At 45.6% G+C, this 16,140-nt stretch overlaps 1 protein-coding gene across 4 annotated transcripts; it reads right to left on the bottom strand.

The window, feature by feature from the left end:
- Window positions 1–1,072: 1,072 nt before the first annotated feature.
- Window positions 1,073–13,343, bottom strand: mpz (myelin protein zero). 4 transcript variants are annotated; one of them, XM_026150627.2, is made up of 7 exons: window positions 13,125–13,335; window positions 11,585–11,751; window positions 8,854–9,067; window positions 7,968–8,097; window positions 7,411–7,453; window positions 2,224–2,253; window positions 1,073–1,236 (listed from the first exon to the last, which is right to left on the bottom strand). In XM_026150627.2, the coding sequence occupies exons 1-7, from the start codon at window positions 13,168–13,170 to the stop codon at window positions 1,225–1,227; spliced, it is 642 nt and encodes a 213-aa protein (XP_026006412.1). In that variant the 5' UTR covers window positions 13,171–13,335; the 3' UTR covers window positions 1,073–1,224. The 4 variants fall into 4 exon arrangements, with proteins under 4 accessions (XP_026006412.1, XP_026006414.1, XP_026006411.1 ...); XM_026150629.2 differs by lacking the exon at window positions 2,224–2,253; XM_026150626.2 differs by lacking the exon at window positions 1,073–1,236 and having other exon boundaries at window positions 2,030–2,253.
- Between the last annotated feature and the right edge of the window lie 2,797 nt (window positions 13,344–16,140).

Genomic DNA, 16,140 nt, shown 5'->3' with positions numbered 1-16,140 from the left:
GGAAGGACAGAAGAGAGAGGAGCAGAGCATTGAGCTGTAGGCCTGGCAGTCAGATAAGGAGAGGCTTAAAGAGTGGAGTGGATTGTGTGTAGGCCTTTTCTGTGGGGGAATAATGCAGTGCAGACTCACTAACCGGCAGGAAGAGGAAGAGATAAAGGAAGTCAAAGACGTTAAGGACGGCGAGAACGAAACAGGGAGTTTAGAGAGAGGAGATGATTCTCAAGATGGGGGCTGACATGAAGAGCGAATAACAGAGGAGAGGAGACCGCAGAGGAGGCAGGGAGGGAGATGTAGAGAGAGATATCTTGTTACCAGCACACGCTAAAATAATTAGCCCTGGGTTGGCGAGGAGAAACGTGCAAGCGGATTAACTGGACCTAAAATAACTCTGAAGCTGCACCTCTTCCTGGTAAGCTCTTTTGTCAGACTCGTGAGAGCGTTCGCCAGCCTCGGGGGCCGTGACGTCATTCCAGGTTGTCAGTCCCCGGCCGTCGAGTCAACAGCAAACTGCCTCATGCACTTAGCGCAAAACAGCACAGCAGGACCCCCACCACCACCACCTGCTCTGCTCGCCTCTCTCTTCCACCCCCTTCCCCCAATCTCCTGTCGTCTGAAAAATGTGCAGCTGTTACAGTAAGCCCGTACGCTCTTATAGGACCAGAAATAGCCCCCTTTAGCCAGGGCAGGGACACAGCGACAACCTCCATTAGCTCAAATGTGAGAGGATTGAATCACCCCGAGCTCGAGGGCTTGAACCTCTATCTGCGCCGGCTGAGAGCAGGAATCATATTTCGCTCCCACTATCACTCTCCTGTCCCTCTCTGTCTCGCTTTTTCTCTGTCTAAAGTCCAGAGTGCACTCGCAGCTCCGCTTAGTGTGTGTGTGTCTGTGTGTGTGAGTGCGTGTGTGATTGAGTTGTAAACATTAAGCGGGGACATTCAGGGGACTCTAAACACGAGGGGATATCTTTCAGGTTCCTCTTAAGGAAGTTATGTACATAGTTAGGCCCTAAACAGTTTTACAGTTTGCCCAATGAGCGCATACAGGATCTCCGGCGAGGCGTCGTGAAAATTATTTGACACCATTGCCGCTGATATAGTGGGACTATTCTTACAGCCAGTGCTGTCTTGAAAGAGTAGAGATAATAGAAAATAATGGGGGTTGCATCAGGCTGGGCGGAAAAGGAGGGAGCAGACTAGAGGATTGGAGGCAGTCATGGAGAAGTCAGACCTTTATCTACAGGAGGAAGAAAAGAGGGAAGGGAGGTGAGAGAAAGAGAGACAGAGAAACAGGATAGAGCAGTTAGCATATAAATCACTTCTGTAATTTGAATTAACAAGAAAGTCAGGAAATTCACAGTGAAAGGAGGAAGAAATGGAATAGGAGAGGGGAAGAGAAGGAAGATCAGTGTGAGGTGAGAAAGTTGGAGTTTGACATGTCGCCTCTGAAAAAAGCAAATTGGCTTGTCCCTGCAGCCAGGGCTTCGTGATGCGTATCGGACGCACTTGGAGAAAGCTCTTCTTTTTTTTTCGGTGGATAGGATCACAATGAAAGGAACCAGAAAGGCAGAACCCAGCGAGCAGCTTTTTAGATTTTGTTATCAAACCAAGCCGTCTTAGGGTCTCGCTTCAAATGGCATATCTTATGACCTGACAAAAGCACTCGGGGTGCTGGCTGGTGTAAGAGATTATCACGACATCTAAGATCTCAGCCAGTATAGCTGCGTTTATAATCATCAGCCTGTGACAGGAGCAGTTATGATTTGACTCATTTATTCAGGGACTCAGGTTAGCGTTGTGGGTTGAAAGCAGGTTTGTGGTTTCTCAATAGACTTCCCACTCTCTTATCTTCGATGGGTCCCCCACCTCCCTCTCTCGTGGTCTGTTATTTGAAGGTGAGCTGATTGGCGAGCCTGGAGAGGAAGCCAAGCGGTTCGGACCTCCCTGTCCCTCCTTCACCGCTGGGGCCCTCCTCACCATTTCTGCGAGTCAGCTCCAGCTCGATGGTCATCAGTACCCGACCCGAGCCCTCCTCTCCTCCTCCCCCCGCCCTCTCTGTTTTTCTGACTATGGTTCGCTGCTGCTGCTTGGGCTGGGCCTTCCCCACCGCCTGGCGTACGGGCTGGAGCAGCCGGTCAGCGAACCCGCCCCAGCCCCTCCCCGTATCCTATTTCTTATCCTTGCGTGACTCCTGCTTCTTCTTTTCCGAGGTGGCCGCCTTCACCTTGGAGGGGTCGGCGGGAGGCACAGGGCCCTGTGGGGGGAGGAGGGAGAGGGGAATTGGGGGGAGAACAGGGGAGGAGAGTCACTTCAGGAGGAAAGGAGCGTGAGGAAGAAGAGAGAAAAGAAGGGGGGGGGGGGTGACACAGGTGTGTTAGAGGTGAGAAGATGAAATATGGGGTTAGCAGGATGGGTGGAAATGTGAAGAGGAGAGAGAAAAACACATTTAGGTGGAAGAGGAGGAGGAGGAGGGTGAGGAGGTAGAGAGAGAGTTCTTTTAGGGGAGGGGGTAGCAAGTGAGGGGGGGCGGTGTCCAGAGCTGTAAGGGGGTGACAAAACAGGTAACCATGCGTTAGGATGGGACCCAGTGGCAGGTAGGCTCCATACACCTGTGACAACTGAGTGACAATTGATGATTAACAAACAGACAAACACACACACACATGCAGAGTAGATTTTGATTGGCTATTGAGCAAATATTTCCCTTGAATTATTTACATATCCAGTGTCTTTGAATTTGGCCTTGGTTTGTATGAATTAACTCTTTGCCGTCCTTGTCTCGGTCAAAAATAGATCCCTTTACTCTACCAGCCACATTCACCCATTCACTCCCACACATTCACGCAGTGCTTTTTATACTATACATACAGCACTTTTACTTTCACTTATCAAACACACATAAATGACACATCAGGTGCAGTTTCAGGGTTTTGAAATATCTCGCCCAAGGACGCTTTCGCATGCCGACTGAAGGCACCGGTGATAAAACCACCGACCTTCTCATTAGTGGACGATCTGCTATTCCTTCTGAGCCACCGCTGGATCCTTCAAAGAAAATGTTTACAAATGTCTCAAATTTAGCTGGAAAGTGTTTTCATCTAGGTTACATTTCAGTGCTGAACATTATTCCTCTGACTGGAGTTCACTACGGAGTGAAGACCTTTAGCTCAATGCGAGGAAGCCGTTTAAACACTGTTGAAAGTGCCGCTGCAGATGGAGCCGGGACAGTTAAACGCCACGCATTGAACTCTTTTTAATTATTTTTAAAAGAATGCTTTTTCATGATTAAAATCGAGACAATTTTGCTTTAAAGTCTGACTTTGTGACTTATAAATAATTATACTGTTGTCATTTTTCTTCTCCCGTTTTTATGTGTTTCGCTTGTTGTTCAAATACATAAATGGTGAAAATCCAATATGTTTGCACGACCCTATTGAAAAGAAATGCATCTCTTGGGGGGTTAGCCTGTTAAATATGAAACATGTTTTGATCCCAGACACGCTTCATTCGACCATTAAATACTAGATGTCTGGTATATGTTTTAGACTTTTACAGTTACACCAAGAACAGAAAAATTAAATCATTTCCAGGGTAGCTGCACTTTGAGGCACAGCATCCCATCACATTTAAAAAGGGCAGTTCCAGGGTCAGAGTGGCAACAGAAAATTAAATATTTCTGAAGTATCTAACTGAGCTACTGAATAAATAATAACTAAAGTGTGCAGGGGAATAGTCGTTATAAATCTTCAACACTGTTTTGCTGTAGCTGTGGTCAGGGACAGGCCTGCGTAATCTCTTAACATCCTCCAGGCCTCCGGTTACCCTTTGAGGGTTTGGGTTAAGGTTAAGTTATGCATCATAACAGAAGAACTGAGAGCTAGGTACACTTCACTTAATTTTTAAAAGTAACATGCTCTAGTTTGAGAGCACGCTTGTTTAACCTGTGGCTAAAACACACTCTAACCCTAAACCTGAACGAGCCAAACTCTTTATTTAGCTTCTGCTTATGTAACTTTGCAGTTTTACTGGCAGTCCTTCTGTTTATCGTTTGTGTGTTTTCTAAAAAAAAAATCTCCTATAAGAAATCTATAAACGCAGGAGGAGGAGAGAGGGAAAATGAAGTAAAGTGTTGCTTCATTTGAGCACAACAAATCCAGGAGGAAAGACTTGACCAAGTGGAGATAAGGTCAAGGCAACACTTAACTTTACAATAACTGTATTCCAGTGCATTAACCCCTGAGTTAACCTATTGAAAACTATCACAAGCGCATGATAATGCTTTGATGGAGCCTAATAAAACTTTGCTCGTATGTAATGGTTTTTATAATGCCATTCCTTTTGAACCCCGGGTCAGCACAGTGTTGTCGTGTTACAGAGAACAGAGTGAAGAGGGAAGCGTGCCGGATATGAGGCTTTGAGACTGAAATACTTCTCCTCTAATACGTGAGGTTAGTCAACAGTGGAAAGCACACTAGAGGCGGTTTCTACCCACTGAAGCTCCCAGTAATAATACCCCGCTGATTGCATTACAAAATTTATCTTCTTTAATTACGCACTCTGCAGAAGCTGCACACACAGACGGCAGTTGAGACACACAGTGCAACCAACTCGACAGGGAAGCTGCAAGGGCCGTCCGGTGTCATTATCTTCGATCATGCTTACATTCTCTCATACATCACTGTATTGTTTACCATTATGCATCCCACGATAGGCTCGAGTTTTGCACTGCAGTGTTTTCCATAGCTCCCACGCTAACGACGGGCTTGCTTCGAAAACACACTCCAGCCTGCTTATGCAGAACGCAGTACCACCCTCGTTACAGGGGCTGCACACACTTCAAAGGAAATGTGGGTACAGTGGCAAAATAGGAGGGACTGGCGGGGAGGTAGATAGGTAGGTAAGTGGCTGCGTCCCGTGCTGCATACTAAAAAGAGAAGGTGACAGGTGAGGAGGGAGATTGAGAGGTAGATGAAGAGCGAGAGGTAGTGATTTTCTGTCTGGAACCAAAGCTGATCAGAACCCAGAATACTTGAGGAGGGAGAGGAGAGAAACTGGAACGGGAGAGAGGAAGGGGGCGGCGGGGCGTGGAGTGGAGGGTGAGGAGGCAATCGGCAGAGAGAAAGAGAGAGAGAGGGAGTTAAAAAAAATGAAAGAGCAAAGAAGGAGTTACAGATAGATGCTTCTCATGGTCAGCAAGGTAGTCGAAGGCATGGAGAGAAGAGGAAGATGCGACTGAAGAGTGGGAGACAGGGGACCGGATAAAAGGAATCTGAATGAGAGAGAGAGTGTGCGAGGGAGGGAGTGGAGTGAAGTGAGGCAATTGGGGAGTGGAGAAGAATGGGTGGGTTGTGTGTCTGTGTGTGTGTGTGTCTGTGCTCAGATCGATACTGAGTGCACTCAATTATCATTCCAGTACAGTGCGTGTGTGTGTATGCGTGTTCAATCCTGTGAGCTTTCTTATGTGTGTGGCTGCAGGGTAAAGTCCTCTTCCACAACTCCACCTAATGGGGAGTAGCGGGCACCACAGGGTTCCTTTGTCTCTCTGTCTCGCTCACCCTGTTGTTCACTTCCCTGCCCAAAAGCCTTTTTTGAGATTTGTAGTGCAAGCCCAGCAAACAGAGGAGCGACGAAGACGGCGATGCTGATGCAAAATTGTGTCATGTCAGCAGAGCCTCCTAATAAGGGCTATTTGATCAAACAACCACTTATGAGCGCACTGTAAACTCCCACGAGTCCTCTCTGTGTGTGGTGCAGCTAGAAGACCAGAACCAGCTCAGAGGAGCAAAATAAATAAATAAGCTAAAACACACTGGAGAGTGAGCTCAGATGGAAAAGCTGTTTTCGCTGTATATTTTTCTTCCAAGCAGAGACTTGCAGGAGAGTAACTGCAAATGACAACGTTGTCAAATATTTCAGTGTCCTTTTGGCGGCGAGTTATTTATTCATATATGCACTGTCATCCGCCGCAGGCACTTGAGAGCAACTGACTGCAGCTCAAGAATAACCTGACAATCATATGACAGTAGAAAGGAAAGAAGAAGACAGAAGGAGGAAGCGGGGCTCCGGGGAGATGAGAATGAGTGCACTTGTTTAAGGTAGGAGGAAGTCTCGGTCCTTGCCGGTGTCGCCCTCTAGGTTTACGCTACAGGGGCAACATGGCGCACTCCGGAGCCCGCCACCGCTTTACAGTTTGCTTCTACCTGTGGCTAAATGACTTGCTGTTACAATAACACCTTTGATCTCCTGCCGCGGATATCTTTACACGTCTCTCGTTTCAAAGCCGAGTCTTGATTGTTGAAAACGCCTTGAACTCAAATCCTTTGACTTCTGTCTCTCTATTTTTTTCTTTTTCTTTTTTTATTATCAGCATGCAAAGCATACAGTCGATTACAACCCTGCAGCCCCCACATTACCACAGAGTAATCAAACAGAACTTGCCCTGGTGCACAAAAGAATACAAGCCACCAAAATGTCTGATTAATCCACCTCTTGAGGCTATCACACCCCCATGAGGAACAGAAGGGGGAAAAAATACACCAACTCCTTGGCGTGCAGCAGCGTAAAACCACTGATAACAGCCCAGACCATAATAGACCCCGTGATTTTCATTTGACTCCCAGTGAGCAAAATCAGCAGCTCCCGTCCATTTCCCCACTGCGAGCAATCATAGTCCCATTCAGTAAGGCAATAGCATTAGTGCCATAACCTGGCCTCGGCCATTTCACAGTCACTGGTTTGAGTTTTTCCTTCTTTTTTTTTTGTTTTTTTGCCCCGTAGCTGTGTACTGGCACCATAGTGTTAGGACGCCTCCCATCCCACCCCCGAGGGAGCTGAAGCAGTGGTGAGGACCACGAGAAAGAAAGGTGTGACGGTGTGGGCTTTAAAGCACCACGAACGCTGAGACGACACAAGAATTTAACAGCTTGAACACTGTTATTAGTGTTAGCGGGCCCGGCTTTGAATGGCATGTTATTTTGTTGTTGATATGTTGCTGAGAGGAGGAGCCGGCTGAGTGTGAGGGCATACTCGAGCTGGTTGGACTGGCATCGGGGGAATGCGATTAGGAAACTGTGCCATTATGCACTGTCATGTTGGATGTGTGCTATTGTGTTGCTGCACTGCAACAGAGGAGATGAATATTCCCTCTGACAACATGTTTCCTGAGCCCAAATACTCAAACACTGAATGCCATTGTAACCTCTCCAAAAGCACATCATTTTACTATTAGCGCCTGAATGTGACAGCAAACCAATCTGTTGCTTTTGGTGTTGTCGGCTGGATGTGTATATGCGCCGGTCTGTGTGTGTGTCTGTGTGTGTGGTGGGGCTGGAAGGAGGCAGAGGAAGAAGAGGAGCGGGGGCAGGAAGGAGAGGAAGAGAGGCATGTGGAATAAGTAGAAGGAGAAACTTGCCTGTCTCTGCTGTGAACCCTCTTTCTTTTTCTTGCCATGTTTGCTGGAGGGGACAAAAGAAAGACAATGTCAGGATGTCGAATCTATCTCTCCCTCCAGTGGTCACAGGGCTGCATTGCCTGGCAGCCATCATAAAGAACATCAACTTAATCTACTGGCCCTGTCTCAAGCACAGCCCCCAGGTGCTAGATGTGTTAAGATCTCATAAGACTGGAAGATTGGAAGGGTATAAGCAAGATGATGAATCTGTCATTTTCATGATCTAGTAGATAATCCACTCAGAAACCTTCACTTCACTACTTTTAATCATCTCGCCTTGGACCTGAGCAGTACTGTTTTTAGATTAAATCTAAATCGAGAGATCATTATCTGTGTCTTTACAGCTGACTAACTTCAATTTTAAACTCCGCACACCTAACCAAATCAAATCGTGGTACAGCAGCTATGCCAGCTTGGCCACGCAGGTGTCCATGCCAGGGATGGGCTCCGGCTTCAGCTCCAGTCCCTGGCAAAAACCCGACTGGCAGAGAGCCGCCGGCCACAGGCCGGGCACTGACCTGACACTGAGGCTGAAGACTCGGCGTGCCACCAGGAACCTCATCAGGTAGTAGATGACCACGATGAGCACCAGCAGGCCCAGGACCACCCCGATGATAGCTCCTGTGATCACGCCAGCCTGGATGGGCACTATGAGTGGACGAGAGGAAAAAGCAGATGAGGAAAGGTCAAAAAGGACAAAGATGGAAAAGTGGCAGTGGAAAGCAAATGCCAGGTTGAAGTCAGGAGTGTTCATAAGAAAAAAAACAGTAAAGGAGATGGAAAAGAAACGATGCTGTCATTTGTGGGAGGAAATTGGTAGGAGAGGAAAGGGTAAACAAAGCTAAAAGGAAAGTGAATAAGAGATGAAAGCAGCAAAGAAAAGTAAAGCAAAAGATAAAATAAAGGTTGAATGAAAGATTAAAGATACCAGCACAGTGAAGGTAGAGAAGGAGATGAAGCGACAGAGAGATAAGGTAGAATAAAGGTGAGATCAGAGAGAGAGTCATGGTGCTGAGGGAGAAAGTGGAAGACGATGGCGTAGGGGATGGAAGAGAGAAATGGGAGGAGAAGCTGAGAAGGAGGGGGAGAGAAGAAGTGAAAGGGAGGCAGTGATAGCAATCGCAAATAGAGAAAGAGATAAAATTGCAATTGATTTCATTTAACGGGAGGTGCGAAGAATTCTAAATGAGGCAAAGCAACGACTGGTTTGAAGACAGTCGCTTGATTCGGATGAACGGCGAGAACTGAGATTAATTTCAGAGTTTCAAATGATTAAAACAAATGAGAACAGTTCACTTTCAATGGAAAAAAAAAAGAATCACTGAAATATAGCATTCAGGGCGGGTGGGAATCTAGCAAGCAGGAATTTAATTTAGGAGACAAACCCCCCACAGGACGTCTCACCTTTCTCAAACACCAGCAGTCGGACACTGGAAGGCCGGCCCACTATGTCAGGGGGGTTCTTGGCGTCACAGGTGAAGGTGCCGTTGTCATTGAGCTCCAGGTTTTTGAGCAGGATGGATCCGTCACGGCGACCTGGGTTTCCCACAAACTCCAGTCTGTCTCTAAAGGGACCCTTGTTGTCAACGTAGGCAGCACCACCAGTGTAGTGGAAGATCTACAAAGGACAGTCAACACACTGTCACTCTGACTAATGCTGCATTTGGATGTTTAGTAAGTAGAGCAGCAGATCAGACCTGTGATTTCCTGCAATAACAAATTTTGCCACTATTTGTGTGCATTTTTAAAAAAAATATAGAGATGCACGAAGCACCTGTCAGGGGGACACTCATGGAGCATTAGAAAAAAATAGGGCACAGCTTTTAAAACTGGCAAGCAGCTTTACACGAGGGCCAGAAAATAATATTCAAAAGCAGCTCCTGAGGGGTGTAGCAAATGTGACGCCAATTACTACCGCACGAAAAACATATACAACATTTATAACTAATATATGGTGGATAATTGATAACTGAGGGGGTTTGGGGAATTCCAGGGAGTGGACCAAATCCCAGTGAAACATATTAGCAGTCTATTGTTTTGCATTTATAACCTATTAATTATTAAGTCCATTCAGCGTGCTGCCATTACTGCAGCAGCAAGTCTACAGTCATTACCGCTGCCTGCTGACACTGACTGCGGTGACCTATAGATAGTTTAACTGACAGAGTTAGCCAGTTTACTGTTTCTGATGCAGACGTTGTGCTTGTTTGGTTGCCCTATTTAGAGGTTCTTATCTTTCCCAATAATACAACAGTAGGTTGGATTAAATTAGCCCATTCTTGATTTATTCCACCACCACAGCTCCCAGAGCAAGAGCTAGCTACCTGTTTCACTGTATTAAATTAAGCAGATGCACACTAATCACTGTGGTACTGCAGTTAGCCATGATGTTGTTACTGGGAACAAAGCACTTTTTCTTAATAGTTTTGGTCTGTTTCTTGTGCACATCTTGTGCTCTGCACACACAGGTTAATGTATATGGTCTCAAACCAGGCAGCTTACAGCTTATTGAAGGCTTGTAAATCTCACTCCTGCTGGACCAGCTTAAACTGCAGTATTGACTGCACAATGTTGTCAAAGGTAGTTTTACATGTAAAGCAATTTAAAAGCCGGAAGCAAAGGAGAGCTTTGCATTTAGATGTCTGCATAGTGTCGTGGCTTCTGTTTCTTCTTCCTGGAAGAAGTGCCATGACTTTTAAAATGATGACACGCCGTCACCAAGTATCGATTATTAAACATTAAATGGTCACAGTGGCAGAATAAGGGTGATGCTCTGGATTTTACAAGGTCAAGGTCAAATGTGTCTTTCAAGGTTTCATCTATAAATAAAGACCTGAGGCCTGCGGTTGCTGTTACCAAGTCCCACGTGAAAAGAAGAGGACCTTTCATATGATTAACGTGTCAGAAATCAAGTATGACATTTTAAAGGGACAAATGCAGCGTGACAACAGATAGAGATATGAAACTGTAAATCTGTCCAGGCAGGGAAAGAAATGAGCGACTGAAGATAAGTGAGGAAAAAAATAAATAAAAGAAGAAGAGAAGTCTAGTTTCAAAGTGAGGCCACCGCGGGAGACAGATGAAGGCGAAGGAGGTGAGGGAAGGACATAATGAGAGAGGAGGGGAGGGACAAAGAAGGTAGAGCTGTGGAGGAGGAGATTAAGGGAGGTGGACAGAGGGAGGCGCAGTCAGGATGGGGAGATAGAGAGATTAGAGAGATGGCAGGATGATAAGGGCAGGGAGAGTGAAATTAAAGAGCAGGAGGCAGGTGATGCAGCGGGAGGAGTGGGGAGATTAGCAGAGAACGTTGCTTTTAGTTAGTGCAGATGTTAGAGTAAACTGAGTACTTGTGTATGATGACATTTCAGATATGCACAGTACTGCATTTGCTGGATTAAACATGGATTTGTTTTTGGATAACCGCGCTCCCTCAGTGCTCTACAAATCACTTTGTGAATTTTGGAAGACATTTAAAATACAGACATCCGAAGATTAAAGAACATCTCCCGAGAGAAATCAAATCGCGTGGCCTCCAAAAGAAAACCACACCTTCTTCCTATTATCGGTTTTCTCCCTTTGCTTGCTGTGTTTCACAGAGATGGTGAAAACAATAAAAAGTCTTTTGGCATAAAATATAGACATTGTTGGCAAGTCTAAATTTCTGTCAGTGCAGCAGACTTGTGTACTTCCCTCCTAAATATTTATACATGACTTTGTGAATGTGAGAACAGTGGGAGTAAACAACATAAGAATGTCATTCATGCAAATAGCAAAAAAGGAGGGAAGGCTCTCCTGCTGCAGCCCGCCTTAGTGATTTACATCTGGCTCTTTAGCTGCCAAATGCTCCATTATTTCAACAGCTAGACGCTATCGTTGGCTGTCTGCTGTATAATTCTGGACAAGAGATGTTTTACTGACACAGCTGCATGCTGCAGATGAAAACAACACTGTTGTGGGCAGGGAAACAATGGCTTTATAGATACCACACTCGGTGACGTTTCGCTGGAGTTTCATCAAGCGCAGCTTTGATGCGACTATACTTGAATTGCTTGTTCCTTTCAAAGTAGCCGACCTATAAACACACAACCTTTCATTTTGCATAGCGTGTGTATATGTGTGTGAATTTGAGTATTACAGAGATGGAGTCCCGTGAGCCATCGGGCCTGTATGTCCAGGAGAAGGTGACGTCCTCCGAGGTCCAGCGCCAGGAGAAGAAAGAACAGGAGAGTCGGATGTCAGAGCCCACCAAGGCGTGCCGCTCCCAGCCAGTGTAAATCGCTATGGCCTGGGACTGCTCAGGCACTGGGAGACACAAAGCAGGTTTAAGTAGTTAATTCACACATAGAATAAAACAAAATATTCTGGGAGCTCATATTATTTTTGATACTATGAGCTGACCTTCAGGAATCTAAATCTGTAACTACAAAAACACATGTACATAGTTGTTAGTGTGAGCTGGTATAAAAAAATTAACATGCACTGTTTCTTAGAATACCTTGAGTACCTTTGTGAATATTTTTACACCTGAACTGTTATCAATAGACACAAAGTAGTCCTCTTTTAGCATAATCCTAGGTGCATGCATATACATCCAGATAGTCACTGACAAACTGCACATTAAGTGGGGTCAAATGTGCCATTGATTCAGAGTTGCACTCAGTAAATATTTGGGTTGTCTCTGAAAGGGGGAGCTTCATTTTCTCCATGGGTATGGATAATGTTGGCCTAATCATGTGCACAGTTTATGCTTGAATAATATTTAATGATCTATGTTAATTCAGTCTTGGCTGCAAAAATCAATATTTTAACTTCCTCCAAAAATGCACTCAGCATCTCAAACAACTACCAAAGCCCCTTGGAGCTGCACAGCCTCGCCGCTGAGCAGTATCATTTTTTTTGTATTGTTCACTTTCCCTTGGACCGCGCCACCAACGAGTCACAGTATTCTCACTGCTGTATCAACACAAATGCCCTTAAGCACTCTGGAGTTTTCAACACCCAGGGAGTAAAGTTCGCAGCTTTCGCTGTGCACATCCTTGAGCGATAGCCAACCCCCGCAAAACTTGTCAATGAAATCACGCTTGACGTTTTTAATTAAAATTCCGACAAAACATCTGACAGGAGGGAGTTTAGAAAGCTGCCTCCTCGAGAGCAAAAACTCTCAGTTAAAAAGCTGCAATGCTGCTGCTCTTTAAAGTTACATGCTTGGAGACACCTGCTTCGAGAGAGAAGCACAGATGGACGGTGCTGACCCATTTACTGGAATGCATGCAAAAAGAGACTGAATCTTCTACAGGTGTACTGTTGGCCTTTTAGATTAAATCAATACAGCAAATGCCAAGATATCAATTAAAATGCTTTAGCTAAGTGTTAATCCAGTGTAGTGGGAGGTATTAGAGTGCACTCTGAGATTAATTCAGTATCAAAGCTATTAGACCTTTTTCATTGTCATCAAGTTTATTAGTTTTCAGGTAGCACAAAACAGACAAAAACCCACTTTGCCATATCCTCACATCAATAGAAAGATCATTTCTACATCATCACTTTCAGTAGATTAAGTTAAGTGTGAGCTTTTTTTGTTAGAGAAGTCCTCAAAAATGAAGTTAAAACTTTAAAAGAAGATGTTTTCTTTCATTTTTCCCCCCGTTTTTTTTTTTTTTGTTTGTTTTTTTTACCTATTCCCAGGAAGGCAACCGACGTCAGCGCCAAAAACGTCAGCATGGTCTCTGGCTTCTACGGAGCTCCCAAAAGACTGATGCTGCAGACCCGTCTGGAGTCGGTCGAGGAAGAGTCCCTCTCTGGAGGGAGCGTGAGTGGAAGGAGGAGAAAGAAAGAGGTAAAAGAGAGTGGAGGGGTGCAGGATGCCAGGACAGAGGGCTTCAAAACAGGACAACAACAGAAAACCCACTGTCCCAAGTTTTATACCCAACCACACCCCTCGTTCAGGCCTCAGCCCGGCCCATTCCTCCTCTCCTCACACTCCCCTCCTCCCGGCTCGCTCCATTTCCCTCTCTGAAATAAATGAGCGCATGCTGTCTTTTGAAGTGGAAAAGAAAGGCAGGTGACAGACACCTCCTCAGTACAGTAGTTGGTGAATTAATTGGATAAACAATAGGCAACTAGGGGCGAATTTGCAAAGTATGTGCGACATTACAGAGTGATGAATGTGATGTGTCACATTCAACCCTCACCTTGATGTGACTGAGCTGACAGGAGATGCTAATTAACACTTAGTGTGTAGGTGCAGGTAAAGGCGTGTGACGGGGACTCGCGACCATATGCGGCTGCTCTGTATGTGATCACTGCTCGCATGTTAGTATAACATGGAGAGATCCAGCAGAGAGGTCAGTCCAGGGCTCTCTCCTCCATCCCCCATGCCTCACCCCTCATTCTCCTCTCCTTGCACTTTCACCCTGTGGCCCAAACAATGCACCAACTATTTTCTCTCATTCTTCCCCCTCTTCAGATTCCTGTCATTTGCTGACGTCTCGCACTCGAACACAAAGGAGAGAGAGTGGACAGGGCCTGACTGGTGTTTGCCTGTCTGTCAATGGGGCTTTCTTCCTCTCCCTTTCTTTTTCCCTGCCCAGACAAAGCTGCGTATTGAAATCGCAGCACCCACTCCTCAGTTTTCCAGTGGCACAGACAGCAGTATAGTGTAGGGAGAGACATGCTATATATAGATGGGTTGATATGAGGACAAGAGAAGAAGCACCGACGTGAAAGTGAGGCAGCGGCGAGATACAGGCGCAGGGTGAGGAAAATATGAGAAGGAGAGCAAAGGTGTGAGCGAGAGTGAAATAAAAAAAATTTAAAAAGTCTGATTTCTGGAGGTTTCATTCAATCATTTTGTCACCCGTCATGAATATGGATTCATTTAGCCGCTGGCATATTTGTAGTGAATACATGCTCAAATTAGTAGTTCTCCTCTAGCTTCAGCAAACACACAAGCTGGATACACTCAACATTGAAGTGTAAATCATATCAACCTTGATTCAAGTCCTGCTGCCTCTCTTTAGAATTTGTATATGATGAGAGAGAAGAGCTGGCACTTGACAAGGATGTCCACTTTACCCACTTCACGTCATTATTACACTGAGCCCACTTATCCAAGTTTTCTGGGATAAAAATCAAGGCTCTCGTTTTGCAAGGTAGCACAAAGCCAAGAGAGCAGCAAAGCGCCGAGCATCAGATCAACTGTCTCTCACGTTTCAGACGACAGCATACATTTATTTATTTTTTTTGCCACTTGTGACAGCCACTCGTTCATCTTAACTCCTCAGATACCCCCCTGACGGATCAGCTGAACAAAATGGACCATCTGCCAACTTGTTGGCGCCATCAACTGTCTAAGCTTTGGCTTGAATGTCTAAATCGCGACATCCTTAACAATTATTGCAGATCCTGCCTTCAGGCCCCAGAGAAACAGGGGGATTCTTTATGAGTCTGGCAGGTGCAGAATGTGGCAAGCACCCAAACTCGTCAGCACCGAGCGATGGTGGCAGCGGCAGCGGCTGAGCTTGGCAGGCAGAAACTGTATCACGTATAGAGCGAAGGCCTCCATTCCTTTAGCTGGCAGTGATATAGCACACTAATGCAGGAGAGGGAGAGCTCATCTGCTGCTAAATTATACAGAGAGGAGAGGTAGAGGAGAGGGAAAAGATATACCAGCGGGAAACAGCGGGGAAAACTCGATCTGTAGACCAATTTTAACATTTTTTCTTTTTTTTAGGAAAATTATACACAAGTCCTCAGCTGCACTTTAGTCATATTGAGGTGGACAAGGCTTCACATCAATTGGTGTTATTAGAGATGACTGAATACGCAAAGTACCTCAGGCTTTAGCCACTGTGCGAATGAAACCATCTCAGCTGTCTGCCTGTGTAACCCATCAAGCTTGTTTTCACGGGTGGAGACAGTGGCCTCAGTTGTATTTGGTGAGGGCATGTCATTAGACACCCATATAAATTTATAGAGCACATTTCCTTGTGATTTTCTCATTTCCTTTGACATCAAATTATTTCCAATGGAATGAGGAAAAAAGAACATACCAAGCACACTTTGAAAAGCCCACAGATAAGCACAGGCTGGGAAGGCATCCCGAGCTGTAGATGTTAGGGGCACTTGTCAGCTCTATCCATGTCTAATTTTTCTGCAATGTGGAGTATGTTTGTCACAGCTGAGTGCAGCACTGATCACAAGGCAGGCTGGCAGATGTGCAGATGTCTTTTTCGAAATGTGGAGGGCTTCTGCGAATGAAGAGCCGCTTTAAGATGGGACTGCTGGAGGGTTTCTTGCCGGTCGAGATGGGAAAAAGACAGAAGAGATACACACCACAGAGGCTGGTTCATACCAAGGTCAAAAGACTAATGACCGTCAACAGCGATCCAATGGAGTGCACTGCAATCTCAACCCCTTAAGCACAAGCATCTCAGTGTGGGCCAAAGTGAAGCGCTGAGAAGTGGGGAACAACAACTGCTGCCATCATAAACCCATCACAAAGCGGTCTCGTTAGCGACTGGATCGACTCGCAGTTTCGCTGAAGGGGTTGAATAATCAAGCGAAACATTTCCATAACCAAATAAGGCAAATGAGCCATGGCGAGCAATTGGCCAGAAAACTGTCAAAAGTTCAGGCTAGAAGGCAGGATTAAATATAAATACAGCCGTGTTATTCCACCATGGGTTTCTA

Source organism: Astatotilapia calliptera, chromosome 18 (assembly GCF_964374335.1).
Source record: "Astatotilapia calliptera chromosome 18, fAstCal68.1, whole genome shotgun sequence".
In the NCBI taxonomy this organism is placed as follows: Eukaryota; Metazoa; Chordata; class Actinopteri; order Cichliformes; family Cichlidae; genus Astatotilapia; species Astatotilapia calliptera.
Note: the sequence above shows the minus strand (reverse complement) of the source record. Positions and strands in the feature narration are given on the sequence as shown.

What these genes read in the sequence shown, in the direction of transcription:
- mpz (XM_026150626.2), bottom strand. Translation starts at nt 13,170, where the DNA reads ATGCTGACGTTTTTGGCGCTGACGTCGGTTGCCTTCCTGGGAATAG. An exon ending in GGTTGCCTTCCTGGGAATAG is followed by an intron (nt 11,752 to 13,124) that starts GTAAAAAAAACA and finishes TGTGTCTCCCAG; the next exon opens with TGCCTGAGCAGTCCCAGGCC. An exon ending in GCTCACGGGACTCCATCTCT is followed by an intron (nt 9,068 to 11,584) that starts GTAATACTCAAA and finishes TGTCCTTTGTAG; the next exon opens with ATCTTCCACTACACTGGTGG.